The sequence below is a fragment of the Corvus hawaiiensis genome, chromosome 17, assembly GCF_020740725.1.
Source record: "Corvus hawaiiensis isolate bCorHaw1 chromosome 17, bCorHaw1.pri.cur, whole genome shotgun sequence".
Lineage (NCBI taxonomy): Eukaryota > Metazoa > Chordata > Aves > Passeriformes > Corvidae > Corvus > Corvus hawaiiensis.
In genome coordinates this window covers 9,888,112-9,906,105 of record NC_063229.1, presented here as the reverse complement: position 1 = coordinate 9,906,105, position 17,994 = coordinate 9,888,112, and the positions used below count along the sequence as shown (strand labels likewise).

General features: G+C 55.5%; 1 protein-coding gene and 1 long non-coding RNA gene across 2 annotated transcripts; one reads left to right on the top strand and one right to left on the bottom strand.

The window, feature by feature from the left end:
• Positions 1–1,802: 1,802 nt before the first annotated feature.
• Positions 1,803–11,527, bottom strand: LOC125334801. Its single transcript, XR_007207231.1, has 3 exons — positions 11,298–11,527; positions 5,929–6,116; positions 1,803–2,144 (listed from the first exon to the last, which is right to left on the bottom strand). It is a non-coding gene; the product is annotated as an uncharacterized LOC125334801 (long non-coding RNA).
• Positions 11,528–12,891: 1,364 nt separating this feature from the next.
• On the top strand, positions 12,892–16,910 carry SOX18 (SRY-box transcription factor 18). The gene is made up of 2 exons (XM_048322153.1): positions 12,892–13,521; positions 15,145–16,910. The coding sequence occupies exons 1-2, from the start codon at positions 13,119–13,121 to the stop codon at positions 15,993–15,995; spliced, it is 1,254 nt and encodes a 417-aa protein (XP_048178110.1). The 5' UTR covers positions 12,892–13,118; the 3' UTR covers positions 15,996–16,910.
• The last annotated feature ends 1,084 nt before the right edge of the window (positions 16,911–17,994 follow it).

Below are 17,994 nucleotides of genomic sequence, written 5' to 3'. Positions count from 1 at the left end.
CTGCCAGCTTGCTGTTCTGTATAGCAGTACCATGGAACTCTGGGATCCCTTTGAGCAAGAGCTGCTCCCTGGATGTGTGAGACGCATCAGTTCATCCCTGAATCAGCAGAAGTGGCCGCAGACCAAATGTGAGCCGCAGGCCCTCTCCCTGGCATGATACCTTGAAACTTTTTGGCTTGGCTCCATGTTTGCCAACGCGAGTTCCCTCCACCCCACAGTCTGGAGTCTGTGCAGCACCTGGAAATCCTCCAGCCCTTGGCAGGGTCTGGCTGTGGAGTCAGGGGGTGCCATTTTGGAGAGGCCCACCTCTGTGAGGGAGGAGGAAACAAGTCCCAACAAGGGGACCTTCTGAAGGTCCTTGGAAGTGGGAAGCTGCCTGTCCTGTGTGTGGGGTCGGGTCCCGCCAGTCCTTGGCGTCAGAGACACGCTCGAGCAGCACTGCTGCCACTGTGAGTGTGGTTTGTGTCGCTGCAATGCAAAGATGGTTCCTGACCACAAGTATGGCCGAGGACGTGTCTCAGATTCCAGAGCACAGAGTCACTGATGCCGAGCGCCGTCACCCCGTCGCTCCCTGCCTCGAGCAGGAGCCATCACCCCGCCAGCCCTGGCCTCCTGTGGTGGCAACCAGCCTCGCCCAGGCCCCACCACTGCCTGCTTGGCAGGGGGTCCCCGAGGGACAGAATGACACGAAATCCTCACGCCTGCAGCCCCATGTGCCTGCCAGGCATGTCCCCTGCCCCTGTGTGCCCTGCTGGTCTGCGGCTCCGCTCTTCCCAAGGGTTAACAGGACACAACAGGCCAGGCATTTGCAGAGCAGGGAGGGTTTCTGGCTGACCTTGGCTGGGAAGCAGCGGTGGCGTCGCTCAGCCCAGCCCTCCGAGTGTGGAGCCGGTGGCCGGAGCGCTCCCCAAGCCTGGGTGGAGGTAGATCCAGAGGAAACTCCACCTCCGCGGGAGCCAACCTGCTATTGCAGGAATTCCCAGAGAAATTCCCGCTTGGGGTGATCTGTCAACGGATCCATGAACTTTCTTTTACCTCTTGTGAAAGCAGCTACTTGAATGTGCTAAAAACAGAGCAGGAGCGAGTCCATCAGGGAGAGGCTGGGAGGGGGCTTTTGCTGACCCCTGCACACCAAGAGACACCCTGAAAGTCTCTGTATGTGGTGCCTCGCTGGCAGCTGCCCTTGGCAGGCAGAGCTGGGAGAGCCAGGAGAAGTTTCCTGCAAAATAAAACCCTACAAAATCTCACCTGTTTTTTCCACTGGGCTACTGTATTTCCCAAGGGCCTCTCAGCAGATTTGTACACAGCAAATGGGCTGGATCAAGTTGGATGAGCTTTCCCTGCTTCCAGTATCCCCAGTAAGTTCAAGTCATTTGGAGATCAGCCACCAAACCCCACCCTTTCTCTGCTCCCAACCACCAGAGGCTTGGTCTGGTCCACTTTTGGAAAAAGCAGAGATGAGAGGCCCTCCTGGGCCTGCCTTGTCCATCCACCCACCACAAAACCCCCAGGGAAGCTCTGTCCTGAGACACCCCATAACTTCAGGGGTGCTCAGGTCTCCAGGACTTCAGTCTTGGGTGACTGCTTGGAGGACTGGCTGTCCTGGGTGACACACTGGACTCTGAGCTGGTAATGAGTGACCCTATCCAGGGAAGAACAATCAGTAGCTGGAAGACCCTGAGGCAGGAGGTGGGAGCAGCTGCCATAGGCTTTGCCAGAGCAGCACTAATTTGGGGGAGGGGTTTTGATGTGTCTCCCCTCCTTTTCACCCTCATGAGCCTGCCTTGGCTGGAGGTCTCCTGACTTGGATCCTCTAACTATGCACTTGCGCCAGCCCTGCAATGGAGGCAGGGATCTGCCTTTTCTTCCCCTCCTTGCTGCAGCTGTCTGATGTCCTTAATCTCCTAGCCCTAGCACTGGGGACATTTGACCCTGAAGCAGTCAAATCCTCCATTCAAACACTTAGGAAACCTGGGGAATGTGGCATGAATGGTGACTTACATTTCTGTCTTACACACCATCCTGTTTTCTCCTTTGAGGAGCCAAGGGGCCTCTCCATACCTCGTCTTGTGGCACAGGCCTTCCTAACACAGCAGAAAGCATCATGGTTCCCAGGAGATACTGCAGGATCCATCCGTGCCATTCTGGAAGAGCAGCCCACAGACGCTCCGTGTCCTTTACTCCCTACATCCCCCCACTGCATCTGTCCTGGAGCTGCACGTGAGCACCCGTGCCTGGGGACACTGCCATCTGGACCTCCCGGGACAAGTCCTACACCAGGAAAGGCTGCAGGATTTGGCTACAGTAGGCAGCAGCTGCAAGGGGAATGTGGCTAGGACCACCCTGTGTGGTAGCCCAGCCTCTGCCACCCTGAGAAGCGGGGAGCATGGAAGGGAGGATGCGGAGGAGATGATGGCTCCCATGAGCCCTGCTCATCGCGAGTGCCAGGGTGGAGTTTGGACCTCCAGCTTTGCAGATGCTCTTCTGAGACACTTTGGATTTTCCCTAAACCTCTTCCTCCTAACAATTTTAATTATACTGGCAGCTGTTCAAAATAATAATGACAGAGAGAGGAATAAATGCTAAGCTGCAGTCTGTCACGCTTCATGAGATGCCCCCAGGGGACACTGGGCCAGACAAGCAGCCAGCCCAGAGCTGTGCCAGCCAAGTGGGTGCAGGCTGCCACCCCACACTAGCCACCAGCAGTTTCTGGGGTCTGGGCTGGCACGTGTGAGCGTGAGAGTCTGTGCAGGCACTCGGGTCTCCTTTCTCTCCCCCTCTCTGTCTCCTTTTATTCACCTCCATAAAACATAGGAAGTTCAAGCCATTCATTTTGCTATTTGTGTCTCCTTCCCCACGCCCTGGTTCCCTCCCTTGCCCCCTGCAGCCTCTCCTCTCACTGCTTGCCCAGCATCCTTGACCCCGAGAAGTCTGGTGTGTATGCACTTCCCTTTTGGCCCATGGAAAGCACCACGCTGAACTGGTGCCTTGATAAGTCTGCTGTGGGAAGGCAGGGGCTCCTGGGCTCCCACACAGGGCTTTCCCATGTAGCATTTCCTATGCTGTCCCTGCTCACCCGTGCGATCTCCAGACCCAGGCAGTGGGAAGCTCTCCAGATGGCAGTGCCCCTCTGTGGCAGCAGGTCTGACCTCCTTGGGATCTCGTGACTTGCTCTGTGTCAAAAGCCACTGTGTGTGGAAGGAGACATCCTCCTGAGGAGGAGGAGGATGGTTGGCTTCTCATGGGCAAACATGGCACCTCTCAGCTCAGCCACAGCAAAGGATTGCAAAGGGTTCGAACCCCCAGCCCCTTCCTCTCAGTGCTTTTGCAAGCAGAGCTCTGATACTTTCTCCCACAGAGTTTGGGATCAACAGGACCTGTGTCCTGTCAGCAAAGGAGTAAGCATGCGGCAGAGCAGACAGGATTGGGGTCTAGACCTCAGAGGGGCTGGAGACACGGATTGATGGGTAGAGAGGGAGGAAGGAGAGGCTCAGAGAGGAGGGCTGGGGCCTTTTCTCTGAAATAACCTCAGCAGTTCAGTCGTGGTTTGCCGGAGGGCGAAGGCAGCGTGTTCCCTCCTCACTGCCTTCATCCTCACTGCCTTCATCGAGCAGATCCAGGTCACGGGGCTGTGCCGTGCCCTCTGCTCCCCGCAGCGATGGGAGCACAGAAAAGAACCTTCTCCCGCTTATCGCCCCATCAGCGGCTCTGCAGCGGCTCCACTGCCCCAGCGCTGAGCACCGAGCCCTGATCTCATCAGCGCGCCGCACACTTGCAGCTCGAACAATAACCAACACAATTCCCAGAAATGCACAGCCTTCTGCTAAAGCCTCCCTGGGGGAAAGCATGCCAGCCGGCCTGTCGGCACCAGCACAGCCATCGCTGCCAGCCGCTGGCAAACGCAGCCTGCGGCAGCCCCAGCGCGAAGGCACCTCTGCGAAAACAAGCCTGTGCTGGGTGGGGTGGAGGGAGAGGCCGAGCTCGAGTCCTTGGGGCCACCCATGAGGTCGCTGTCCTCAGGAAGTCCCTCTCCCTCTTGGTGTTTGTGACCAGGTGTCATGCCCTGTCCCAGCCACCCTGTTTGCAGCCCCTGTCTGCTCTAAATGCCCTCTCAGTTCACAAAGGGGCCAAGATGCAAAACTGAGTCCCAGCTGCCTGGGCTGGGAGGGTAGAGACAGGGCCATGGATACTCCTCACCTCAGTGGGGACCCACAGCCTGGAGAGGCTTTTCCACATCTCACAGCTTGCCTAAGTGTCTCAGTCTGCCAGAGCCTTTCCTGTCACATTTGGGTAATTGCTCTTTGAACTTCCAGATGGAATATCTGGACACCCAAGCAGGCATGGCTAGATGCTTGAAGCAGGGTACGTAACCTGTCCCAGCTGAGCTGGAAGTGGGAGAAGGCCAGCAGCTGGCATGGCCATCCTCTCTCCAAGCACGTCCTCTGGATCTCACCAGCCTGTCTGCCCTTCACATAAGGCCAGATGTGCCATCCAGGGAAGCAGCGGGGCACAGCAGCAGAGCTATCACCTCCAGACCTCACAGCGATGCAGCAGACACACCAAATCCCTGTGCAAAAGGTGCAATGCCAGCACCATCCCAGAGCCCACATGAGCGAAGAGCAGCACCTGGAACAGCACAACGGTGTCCCCAGTGCAGGAGGATGAGCCTTGCAGTGACCCAAGTGACAGAGGACCTGCCTCACAGTGTCCCTGACACGAGGTGCATTGTTCATGAAAACACATGGGGAAGTCCAAGGAGGACAGACTCGCTGGCTGCATTGGGCTTCCTGCCTCCTGGCCCTGGCCACCGCCTGACATCATTGCTCCCGGTGGGAATGGCCACCCTGGCCCCACTCGGTCCCTGACATTAGCCAACAATTTCCTGACCTCCTGTCCAGCTTTTCAGCCTCCCACGGCCCCCCATGGTGGGGAGACTTTTGTGCCTGAGATAGATAGATAGATAGATAAATAGATAGATAGATAGATAGATAGATAGATGCTTGACTCCTGCCACCATGGCACAACAAGTGGCAAACCTGCATCCTCTTCCTCACTACCATGGGCACAACAGAGGTCATGCTCCCCATCACCTCGCCATCCACATCTGAGGGTATGGGATGGCATGGGAGTGTGTGTTCTCCAAAAATGCCCTATTTAGATTGACAGGGGCCAGGAAGGCTGAGGAGAATGAATGTGGAGGGAAGCAACACAGGTACTGGAAGGATGGCTGTGAAACACACAGGTACTGCCTGGCCTCCATGCACCAGCCCTGTGGAGGCACCAACCTTCTCCTCACCATCCTCAAATCTACCCAAGCGACAGCAGGGTCTGGGTACAGTGTGTGCCATGTCACCCATACACCCTGCACACTCTGGCTTTTCCAAATAAACAGACTTTGTAGTGAATATGTGGAGGATCGTGCAAGCCTCGGGCTGTTGCTGCCCGGCCTCCCTTGCCTTGCAGCCGTGAGTTTTTTCCCTGAGTGACTCTTCACGAGTAGAGCACAACCTTGGGCTGAGGAGCTGCAAACCTGCCCTTGTCCAAACCCGCTGCCATCAGCACTTTGCTGCAGCTGCTTCCAGTGCTGCTCTAAGAGTTTTTCCTTGCAGCCTAAACCCCCACTGCTGGCTCCATCCTTCTGGCTCCAGCCCACTGGGGATGGAAGGTTTCTCATTCCCGAATACAAATATAACTGTAATCTGCTAAACCCTGCTGTTGATCCTGACTGCATCCTCCTGTCCTGAGCTTTCCTACAGTGCCTTTTATACCGGTAATAGCACCAGGCTCCTTCTCCCATCATTGTTGACTCGACAATGAAAACTGTTTGTATTATTGTGTCCCCGAAGCTTTGCCAATAGCACATGTGTCCCGAGCTGATAGCAACAGGCTTTGGCAAGGCTGCAGCTCCATCAGATAAGAGCCTTTAACCTTATTTCTCCAGCTCGAGCGCTCCACGAAGGGCCATTCTGTCGTGAGCCTTTCCTTATCCTTCCCCTGAGCTTCCAGATCCGCAGGCTCCGTGGGCCAAGAAGAGGGGTCGTTGGCAAAGGGCAGAGGTGGAGGTGTTCAGGGCAAGCAGCCTGGGAAACAGCCTCAGCTTGGGTGAGAGAAGAGCCCTGCGGGGAGATGGAAAGACAGAGCTGTTTTCCCAGGCAATTTAAGGGCCAAATGCACGGCCATCCCTTGTCCCCTGCCTTCCTCAGGGACCCGCTCCACCCCGCCGTGCTCCACCTTGGCTCGGCTCCCGCACACAGCAGGAGCGAAGTGGAGGAGAAACGCTGGAGCCCGGAGGCCCTCGCACGCTCCCGGCTGGCCCGCGAACAAAGCCTTTCCCTTGGAGCCCTTCCCTGCCGCCTCCCTCCTGCCCCGGCCCCCTGCGCTCCGCCAGCCGCGGGGATCCCCAGCATCGGCACAGCCGTGGGGGTCCGCACCGTCCTCCCCATCCCAGCCTGCATCCCTGTGCCGAACCCCTCCATGACTGCTCCCAGCATCCCTGAGCCCCAGCTCTGCTGCTGGGGGATTTCACTGCCACTTTCCGAGCTGCAGCACAAAGGATGCTCTGAAATCAGAAAGCAAAGAAAACGATGCTGCCTGTGGCAAGCTTTAAAATCTCATTTTTAGGCCAATTTATGGGAGGGATGTCACTGTTCTTGGGGTTTTCAGCTGCAAATGCAGCACATCCCTTTTCCCTTCCCTTAATGTCCCCAATGCAGCACCTAAAAGCAAAAGTTGTTCCTCTGCTGGCAAGGAGGGAAAGCTCTCAGGTCCTTCTCTTTATTCTTAATGTTACTATTGTAATTATTATTAGTTGTTATTGTTGTTGTTATTATTATTATTGTAATTATTATTATAATTCTCTCCGAAGATAGAAGCACTCAATCAGAGATACATCCTGCCCATTGCTGGGAAGATTGTTGTCTCTAAAGGGCCCAAGGAGAAGCTGGGTCACCCCATGCCCTGTGCAACACATGGGGAAACTGAGGCATGGAGCCACAGCAGCATCTACCCCACTCTGAGCAAAAATTCCTCTCTTCCACATGCATTTCCCTGTCTGTGTGAGGTGAGGTTCTCTCAGCAACATCCTCATTCTTTCTGCTGGGCGGAAAAAGCCTTGGTGAAGCACAGGAGTGGCCACAAGATCCTGTGTGCAATGGGGTGGGCTGCAAGCTTTGGCGAAGGTTGTCACTTCCAGGGATGCTGCAAAGGGCTCCTCCTCCTCCAGGCCTGGTTGTGGTGATGCTGCAGGGCCACAGATGGGCAGCTCCAACCTACCTCCCAAAAAATCCAGGCTCAGAAATCCTTCTAATTGCAGTTTTCCTTTCCTCAGCACCCGAAAGGAGGTCAGGCATCCCGAGGCAGCCAGCCTGGGCATGCAGAGGGAGCAGGATCCCGGTTCTTGGCTGCATCTCCTGCACAGACACCAGCAAGCAGTGTTTTCTGCCAACTCAAGCGATGGAAGCAGCGAATAACCCCGGCATGCCCACGCTCTGCACAGCCCAACTGTCGGCCAGCTGCCTGTTCCTGGGAGGATGCAGTGCCACAGGCAGGGAGCATTTTCTTGCTATAATCAAGAAAAGAAATTGTGCCGATCGGAGCAGCTGAATGGCAGCCAAATCTGCTTCTCAGTGGCTTTTCTACACTCTGTATTCATGTATTTGGCATGAGTAGCTCTGCATTGAGGTAATTCATTAATGCTCAACCAAAAATGTGTTTATGGGAGTCTTGAAATAGTTGGTAGAAGTGTAAGACTTTCCTTCCTAAAAGCATGGGCTCTCTCTGTGATGGGAACTCAGTATTAAAGCGACGAGTGCTCCTGCAATCAGCTGCCAGGGAAGCGACCCTGGGCAGCGTGTGCCCTGCGCATTCCAGCATGCTCTGATCTCCTTGTGCCGAAGCCTTTCCCTGGATTTAGTGTCCATAAGCACCATGGGTGGGATTTGCAACAGTTCTGCTCATGTTTGGGATGTCAGGGCTTCACCCGGGGTTTCACAGAGAGCAGCCTGGGGGGCAAACACAGGGTGATGTGGCTGGAAGTGCGGCACCCTGAGCTGATGGCGAGAGCATCACCAGGGAGTCAGCTGGGCCAGAAGGAGCTGTGGCAGAGCAAAAGCAGAGGAAGGCGAGGCAGGACAGCCCTGGGGAGGCCCAAGGTCTCTGGCCATTGCCCAAGAGGCTGCAGTGGCTGCACCCATGCGGAGCAAACAGCTTTTTCAGGTTAGCTGTGGGTTTTGCTGCTCGCACAATGGATATCGCTGTTGTCATTCCAGTTATAATCCTGTATAAACAAGGCTGACCTCTGGTTATTGAAAAGAGCTGAAAATAAAGACAACTTTCTCTGCTTCCTCAGATGCGGTGTCTGATTGCCAGGCTCGGCCAACTGAGCCCACACCATGATCCCAGCTCAGCTCCCGCAGCTGTTGGGGACCTGCTGGTGCAGTTGGCAGCAAGGCAGAGTGGTAGTGAGTACCCAGACAGAGAGCCACTGTAGCCCAGGACACCTTCCTGCTGTCCCCAGTGCCCTTCACTTGTCAGAGGGAGCTGGTAGCCAAAAAAAAAGCACATGAGCAGAAAACAGCTGAGCTGGGCATTCCCTGGACTGGGAGTGGCACAGCCTCCCACTCTCCCCCACTTGGGTGGGAGTCTGGTCCCTGCCTGGGGACACGGGGGATTTGCCACCCTTGTACAGGCACATGGCTGCAGCCAGGATGCTCCTGACACGGATGCTGAACCCCAGCAGCCTTGCTCGGCACTTTCCAGCTCTGCCTGACCCACTGAACTATTTGTGCCTGAGGAAACTGAGCACTGAGTTGGACCCTGGAGAAAGGGAGGCTCCGGAGAACACAGCATTTCCCAGCGGATGACTTCAGCCTCCCAGCAGGTCTCACAGACAGCCCCAACCCTGAGTCCTTTGCTCTCCAGGAAGAGCCTTTCTTTGGGAAGCCTTTGTTCCAGCAAGGCTGGAGCAGCCCCAGTCCCAAGGGAGCCCACGGGACCCGCCAGTGCAGGGGCACCTCTCAAGGCACTGGGGGAGCCACCAGCCTGGGCCATGCCCCACAGGTCCCCCCGAACTGTGTGAGGAACATCCCTACTCCCCGTGGCCACCCCGAGGATCCCCATCTCCTTTGGCAGGTGTGGGTGTAGGTCACATACATCCCACCTGGCTGCACTGCTCCAGGGGCATGTCCGGTGTGGCCTAATGATAATTATTCACTATAATTAATAACAAATCCCTTCCTGTGAAATACCTCATTCATCCAGTTGGACACACAATGGCACCAGCCACACACTGCTGGTAATTGTATGGTGATTAATCAGTTAGTGGTGTGAACACATCTAGAGGCAAGGCTGGTCTGTGCGAGCGAGGGAGGGCAGTGCTGGGCACCAGAGGAGGGTGCAGCACTTGCACCCAGGCCCAAGGACCCATCCTGGCCCTGCCCCTGCCCTGCACCCTCTGCAAAATGAGGATACAAAGCAATTTTCCCACCACAGCTTGGAGCCTGGCTTCTGCTGTGCTGAAGGGTCCTGCCAGCATCCACCTGCCACCTCTGTCACCTGGATGCAAATTTTGGGGGCAAGTCCCTTGGATTTGGTCACACAGCCTCAGCCTGGGGCTACTGCTCCAACCCGCAGCCAGCAGCAGCAGCAATAACCATCAAGCTCAGCTGACAACACGGTCTTCCCTTCTTGCCATCCCCACCAGCCCCTCTTCGAGCCCTCAAATCCCCAACGCCCCTTGGGATGATCCAGGTGGTGCCACATCTATTTTTAGCCGGATGGGAGCTCGGCATTGGACCTGGTTGGGAGAAATAATCGGGAGCGGGCGGGCTGGGGGCGGGGAAGGAAAATGCCTTTGTGCTGGGGAGCAGAGGCGGCCGTCCCGCCACGCTTCCTCTGCTAGGTGTGGTGCTGGGCTGCGCGGGATGCTAGGAAGGGAAACGAGGGGCCGAGGTGGGGTCAGCCAGCTGCCAGCTCAATAAAACTGGGGAGGGAATGAAAAAAAAATAAATTAAAAAATACACAACTCCCGAGGCTGTCTGCTGGACTGGGGTCCAGCTTGCCTGATTACAAGGCCATCGAGGAGGGCATGGGGAGAGGTCATTCAGCTGGCATGCACCAATCCTGGCTCTGCCCAGGGATGCCCAGAGCTTCTTCCCTGCATGTGGCTGCAGATGTGGCTGGTGAGGAGCCAGTGGGTCACCAGCACCACACGTTCCAGCCCTGTGGGCAGCAGGGCGGAAGGAGTGCTTTATCCACCTCCCAGGAGAGCTGAGCCGGGCACAGACCCTCTAACTTCACCCCACCCCTGGGTGAGGGGGCTTTCGCTCTCTGGAGTGAAGCTCTGCAGTGCTGGCTGTGGGGAGGGGGAGGGCAGCAAAGTGGGGTGGCACTGTGCTTGAAGTCAGGCTCCTCCCAGGCTGGCCCAGGGATATGTTGGGTGCTTTGCACCCAGGCATTTCTGCATCCAGGCATTTTTGAGTGCTTTGCATACTGCTCCATCCTCCTCGCAGCTCTCCTTCCCCTCTCTGCTCTGTCTCCTCCAAAAACCATGCCACACTCCATGGCTCTTCCCCCCATTCCTTTTTTTCCTTTCTATTTGCTCCCTTTTATCTATCTTTTTCCTTTTTTTTTTCCTTTTTATTTTCTTAATGATTTCATAATGATGCAGAACCAACAGCAAATGCACTGTGAGACCAGGTTTGCAGACCCAGTGTGAGGCTGGGTTTCATGTGAACTTGAGGGTCAAAGTGCCCGGCTGTGCTCCATGGTCAGGAGTTCCCAAACTATCCCACTGTAGCAGGGACAGCAGCACCATCCTGATCTCTGCCCCCTGCAACAGGGAGAGCATCCTGAGCCCATGGCCATGCCATGTGGAGGAGGCCCAGGGCTGGAGTGGCTGCACAGAGCAAGCGTGGAGGACACGAGGCTCTGCCTCCCCTGGGGAGGGTTTGCCCCAGCACTTAACATCATTCCAGGGCTAGGAAAATCAGAGTTGCCCCCACTCCCACCCTGCTGCAGCTCATACCCACCACATCCCCAATGCCAGCTGGTGGCACCAAGTCCAACCCCAGCTCCAGGACAACTCTGAGCCCACCTGGAGGCCATGGATTCTGCCAGGGCCATGGAGGACGCCACAGAGAGGATGTGATCAGGGAAAGCACCGCATGCTTGGCTGAAGCCTGGGAGAAGGGGGATGTCCCCACCAGCTGCCCAGACTCTCTGCCCCAAAGGCTGCTCACTTCACTCCACACGCAGCCACAGGCCCTGGCTTGAGGGTCCCCAGTTCTCCCAGCACCCACCTTGCTTCTCCCAGGGCAGGGGCAAAGAGCCAAAGCCTCCAGGGGCTCTGCTCCGGATGGCGGATGGCGGCAGGGACTGCTTCTCCGGCAGAGCAGTGCTCTGGCTCCCTCTGGATGGGGGAGAGAGGAGAGGAGACTCCTTGCAGCTGTGTGGGCTCTCCTGTGGACTGGTGCTGATTTGCACTTTCAGAATTTTAATAAGAAGCTCCAGGAACGTGAAGGAAATCTCCCCCGAAACCTCTGTCGCTCCTGGCTGATGATTGAAGAATAAGTGAGACATGATTTTTTTTAATTTTTTTTTTTGGAGGCCTTTGTTTTGTTTAGGGTTAACAGCAGATTGGCTTGTCCAAATCACTTCCAGACACACAGAAACCATGGCATGCAATACCGCACGGCTGTGAGAGGCTGGAGCTGGGCTCTTTCGCAACCCAGTGCCCCGAGTCTTCCTAACGCCGAGGTTCACATTTCAGGCTGGGGTCTAGGGCATATCCACAGCCAGAGAGGTCTTGGGGGCAGCTACCCAGAGTTGGGACATCTCTTTCAAGTCAGCCCAGTTGCCCCGGGGATTTTAGGGGGCAGGCACAGTGTGCCAGCCAATCTCCTTGATTGCAAATGGATCCCACAGAATTCATAACTCCCCATGCCAAGGGCAGGAAGGACTTTCAGACCACCTAGCCTGACCCTTGGCACTGCAAATTCCTGCTGGATGGCAGCCAAGCAAGCGGAGCAGTGACCTGGTGGCAGGGGAGGTGCTGCTTTGCTGTGGCAGCTGATGGCAGCATGTCTGTGGGTACCCGGCCATGCCCAAGATGTGCAGTGATGGCACAGCCGTGCCAGCCCCAACATCTCCACAGGCTGGGTTTAGCCACGATCATTGAACCCCCCATTCCTCCACAGTCCCTAGAAAACACAACGTTTTTCATGTAAACGGCACTTAAGCTCAAGGAGCAGTTTCTTTGCCTGACACTGAAATTCCCACAGAAAATTGCTGGGGGGAGAGGGCTCACCCCTGCCTTCACCCCAGGGCTGCTCCCAGCCCCGGATGGGGAACGCTGGCCAAAACACACACACGGAGTCAGTCGTAAGAAAAATAAACGCCGAGCCCTGAACATCCCTGTGCTCCTGCACACAGCCTGGCAGGCGAAGCTGAATGCTTCCCTGCCTCGGCACCGCGGGTGGTGGGGGGCGAGGGCAGGGCACAGGGAGCAGAAAAGGGCCTCGCAAAGAGAAAACAAAAACACACAAAGAAGACATAAAGAAAGACCAAGAGAAAGAAATAAAGAAAGAAAGAAAGAAAAAAAAAAAAAAAAAGTCAGAGAAAAATTTAACAACCCTCCTCCCTGGACAGAAGGGAACGGGGCAGCAGCGTCCACACCGGTCCCAGCTCGGCCCTCCCCGGGTGGCTCTTCCTGCTGGTGCCTGGGGACGCCCCCCTTCCCTCCTCCTCCTCCCCCTCATCTCCTCCTCCTTCTCCTCCTCCTCCTCCTCCTCCCCCTCATCTCCTCCTCTCCCTCTCCTCCTCCTCCCCTCGCCCCGCTGATTGGTCCAGCCCGGCTATATTTTGCCCCTTCCAGCCCAGCATCATCCCAAAAGTTTTTTTTGGGGGGAAAGGGGGAAAAAAATAAAAAAAAAGAGAGAGGAAAAAAAAAAAAAAGAAAAGAAACCAAAACAAACGCAGGCGAGCCCGAGTCCCCCGAAGGCAGGCGAGGGAGGCGAACGGCGGGCGGCTGCTCGGCGGTGCTGGACCCGGTGGGACGCGGCAGGACCCGATTCTCTCTCCGGCACCCGGTCGGGTCTGACACAAAGTGCTGTCCAGCTGGAATGAATATATCTGAGTCTAACTACTGCCGAGAGGAGATATCGCAACCCCGGGGCGACTGTTCATGGGTCACCGCCGCCGTGCCGGCCGTTGAGCCCGGGCTCGCCTTCCCGCGCCCCCCGGGAGCCGCCTCCCCCGCCAGCCGCACGCCCAGCCCCGAGCCCGGCTTCGCCTTCGGCCCCGGCTCCGGCGGCGCGGCCCCCGGCGCGGCCCCCAGCCGCACGCCCAGCCCCGAGCCGGGCTATGGATACAGCCCCCCGGCCGGCCGCCCCGAGGGCAAGGCCGCCGAGGACTCCCGCATCCGCCGGCCCATGAACGCCTTCATGGTCTGGGCGAAGGATGAGCGCAAGCGACTGGCGCAGCAGAACCCCGACCTGCACAACGCCGTGCTCAGCAAGATGCTGGGTGAGCGGGAGCGGAGCGGGAGGAGGGTTGGGGGGCTGGAGATGCGGGAATATGGAGCTAAGGATGCGGGGATGCTGCGTTCCGGGGCCGGAGACGCGGGGATGCAGGATGGGGATGCGGGCTGCAAGAGTACAGGGCTGTGGGATGCACGCTTACAGAGCTAGGGACATGGGGATATGGGGATGGGGATTCCAGCTGCAAGAGTACAGGGTTGTGGCATGGGGAGGGTATCGAGCTGAGGAGACAGGGATGTGGAAGTTCAGGACTGGGAATACGGGAATGCAGAGGTACAGGTCTGGGGATGTGGGCTGCAAGAATGCAGGGCTGCAGGATGCAGGGTTACAGAGCTCAGGATGTCGGGGTACGGGGCTGGGGATGTAGGGATAGGTGGGTTTGGTTCTGATAGTCCAAGGCAGGGATACAGGGCTGAAGATGTGAACTGCAGGGGTCCGGGGTAGCGGGATGAAGAAATACAGAGTGAGGGATATACGCTGCTGGGATTCAGGGCTGGGAGTGTGGGATGAAGCGGTACAGGGATTTGGGATGCGCACTGTGAGAGTCCAGGGCTGTGGGATACAGACTGCATGGATATGAGGCAGCGGGACATAGGATGCAAGGATATGGGGCTCTGCTAGCCCAGCTCCGAGGGTATAGGACTGCAGGATGCAGACTACAAGAGTATGGGGTGCAGGACTTGGGATACAAGGATGGGGTGCTGTGGGATACAGAGCTGGGGCATGCAGGGCTATGGGCTGCAAGGTTAAAGAGGAGCGGGACACAAGCTTTAGGGATGTAGGATGAAGGGCTACCAGTTGAGGTTGCAAGGATACAGGGCTGCAGGGATCAAGGGCTGTGGAATGTGGTGTTACAGGATGTGGGAATGTGGGGCTGTGGGATGTGAGGATGTGAGGATACAGAGCTGCATGTATGCAAGATGAAGGGAAACAGGGCTGTGGGATGCAGAGATACAGGGCTGAGGGGTACACAGCTGCAGGGATGCAGGATATGGGAATACAGGCTGCAGGATGCGGGATGCACGACTGTAGGATGCGGGATGTGGGAACACGGGAAGCAGGATATGGGTAGATGGAGCTGCAGGATGCGGGACTACGGGAAGCAGGATATGGCCAGACAGAGCAGCAGGATGCAGAGACACGGGGCTGCGGGGTGTGGGGATATGGGATTCAGGATATGGTGCTGTGAGTTTTTGGGATGGGTGATTTGGTCTGCACGGCTGCGGGCTGTGGATGCGGGACGCGGGGAAGCAGGGACTGTGGACTGTACCAAGGGGCAGTGGGAGACAGAATCCCCAGCCCTGGCAGAGGGGTTCGCATTCCATGTACCCCCATTGTCCCTGGCAGAGGGATTCCCATTCCATGTACTCCCATTGTCCCACAGCACTGAAGTGCTGGGCACTGCCCAAGCCTTCTGCTGGGACAAGGGAACAGCCTGGCTTGGGACCCCATTCCCCAGCCCTTTCTTGTGCCAGCAGTGAGACCCCGCTCAGGTACCGAGCCGTCTGCGGGAGCCCTTCACCCCTCTGCCTCTCCCTGGGTGTCCCCATGTCCTGGCCAGTGCCAGGTGGCTGAGCTGCTCTCACAGAGCTTCTCTGTCCTCTTCCAGGCCAATCGTGGAAAGCGCTGAGCGCCAGCGACAAGCGTCCCTTCGTGGAAGAGGCAGAGCGACTGCGAATCCAGCATCTCCAGGATCACCCCAACTACAAGTACCGCCCAAGGAGAAAGAAGCAAGCCAAGAAAATCAAGAGGATGGAACCCAATATCCTCCTGCATAACCTTTCCCAGCCTTGCAGTGACAACTTCAGCATGAGTCACCATGGCGGCAGCCAGCCGGGCCACCCCCAGCCTCCCCCACTTAACCACTTCAGAGAACTCCACTCCATGGGGTCGGATATTGAAAACTATGGCTTGCCAACTCCTGAGATGTCTCCCTTGGATGTCTTGGAACAGACCGAGCCGGCGTTTTTCCCTCCGCACATGCAGGATGACTGCAACATGATGCCCTTTCGCGGCTACCACCACCATCACCAGATGGAGTTTCCCCAGGAGAAGTGCATGGGGCGGGACGTGGCCGTGCCCTACGCGCAGACCCCCTCACACTTGGCCGACGCCATGAGGACTCCCCATCCCTCCAGCCTTTACTACAACCAGATGTGCTCGGGAACTCAGAACGGGCTTTCCGCCCACCTGGGCCAGCTGTCGCCCCCGCCTGAAGCCCACCACATGGAGAGCGTGGATCACTTGAACCAAACCGAGCTCTGGACAGACGTTGACCGCAACGAGTTTGACCAGTATTTGAACATGAGCAGGACTCGTCCCGAAGCCTCGGGCCTCCCTTACCATGTCTCCCTGTCCAAAGTGACTCCTAGAAGCATCTCCTGCGAGGAGAGCAGTTTGATATCTGCCCTGTCCGATGCCAGCAGTGCTGTTTACTATAGCCCCTGCATCACCGGTTAGGTTGACCCCACCATCCAATGCGCGCACCAGGAGAGCCCCGACTCTCCTCTAAAAACAAAAAGCCATCCTCCTTTAACCACAAGCTCCATCATATTTAGAGTATCTCATTAAATGCATCGCTTTCTTGTTTGTTCTTTTTTGTTTTGATTTTTTTTTAAATTTTTTTAGAGACAGACCATGCTGAACTCACTGATATACCGTATAACTATATAACACAGATAGACGCCTTTCCCCGCCGTGCTCCCCACTCCAGCCCTCGGCAGGGCACAGCTCCAGCTCCCGCCAGCTCCAAGGGGCATTTTCAAGCCAGTTCCAGTAAATCCTGCCTGAAACAATCACACCAGGATGAGCCAAAGTGACCTGTCCCCAGTATTTAACCCAACGACAGGCGAACTTCTAGGGGGGAAAAGCTTTTAGAAAGACTTTGCCAGGGCTGTTAAAGAGTCGGCACCCATTAGGGGTGGGCTTTAGGACAGTTTTTACTGTATTCTCAGCAATATATTTTAATTGGGCAACAAAACTATATTTTTACTAAGCATTTTTATATATAAAATGGTATTTAATGTCTTTTGGGTTTTTTTATTAGACTTTTTAAAAGAAATCAAGGGATATCCATGAGATCTAAAGCATTTATGTAGCAAAGCTGGATTCAAAGAAAAAAAAAAGGAAGTGGGGGAAAAAGGAGATATTTTGTGAAAATGATGATAATGTAAATATTGAGGAACAACTGACTGGAATTTTGTACAAAAGAAAAATATGACTGCAAACACTTTTATTGTCTAGAACTGTACGGAGAGCAAACTGTTTTATTCTGGTTAATTATTAAAACATCTTCATATAATTGTTCCCATCTTGTGTGCTTGTTGTGTGAACACATATTTTCCGCAAATACATGTTGTCCCAACCATTTCCAGATTTTTGTATCCGTTGATTAATGTTTTGACAACCTGGCAAATGTATTAATTTCCAAGCTGCCGCCCGCCCGCCCTGTCAGCCGCCTCGGGCTCTGCGAGTGCGGCTCTGCTCAGCTCGGCACGGGACGGTGGCTCGGGATGGGATGGGATGGGATGGGATGGGATGGGATGGGATGGGATGGGAAGGGATGGGAAGGGATTCTGGCGGTAACCCCACAGCACCGCGCTGTGCCGCCTGGAGATGCTCCCAGCAGGAAAAGCAGCTGTTCTCAGATTAAAATATAATAAAACATGTGATATCCTCCTCTGAAAGGAGCCTTGGTGTGGTCATTGTTTTGGCAGGCTGGCAGCACATCGATGCACGGTCCCCATGGCTCAGCCTGTTTTCCCATGAAACCCCCAAAAAATAGAGCCAGGCTGCTCCGACACCTTCTCTCTCATGGAAGAAAACTCCGTGTACTGGAGCCTTTCCTCCTCCTGGCCTTCACTGGCTGCTTCCCGGCTCCAGCAGTGGCGGGTCTTGCCAAGCCATCACCATGCCCAGCCGGATCCTGCTCAGAGCTGCTGGTGCTTTGCTGGAGCTTCATCCCCCTCCTGTGAATCACTGTATGATTTACAGGGAGTTTTTTTGTTCAATTTGAAATGGAGAAACAACAATCTGTTGCTTAAAACCCGGTGGCATCCGTTCCTTGAGCACCGAGTGATTTAAACCAGGCTGATATCACCAAAAAAGGCTGTTTAAAAAAAAAAATTTTAAAAATTGAATAGAAGAGGAGGATTTTTGTTGTTGTTGGCAAAGAATTGCCTTTTAGGGGAAATGGATATTTAACAAATGACATTAATTTTCAAGCTTCTCCTAAATTAAATTCACATTAGTGTTAACAGGACTCAATCCTGACTCACTTTTTTTTGTTGTTGTTGAATGTGAAGCGCTAATAAACGGGACCACTCTGGGGGCTGGCGACGCGTTCCCATGGAACGCCACAAAGGCGCTTCATTGTCTTTCCATATACAGTATGTAAAAAGGGGGAATACATGGAAAAATGACCTCACTACCTACACGGGAGGGCTGGCGGGCGCCCGGC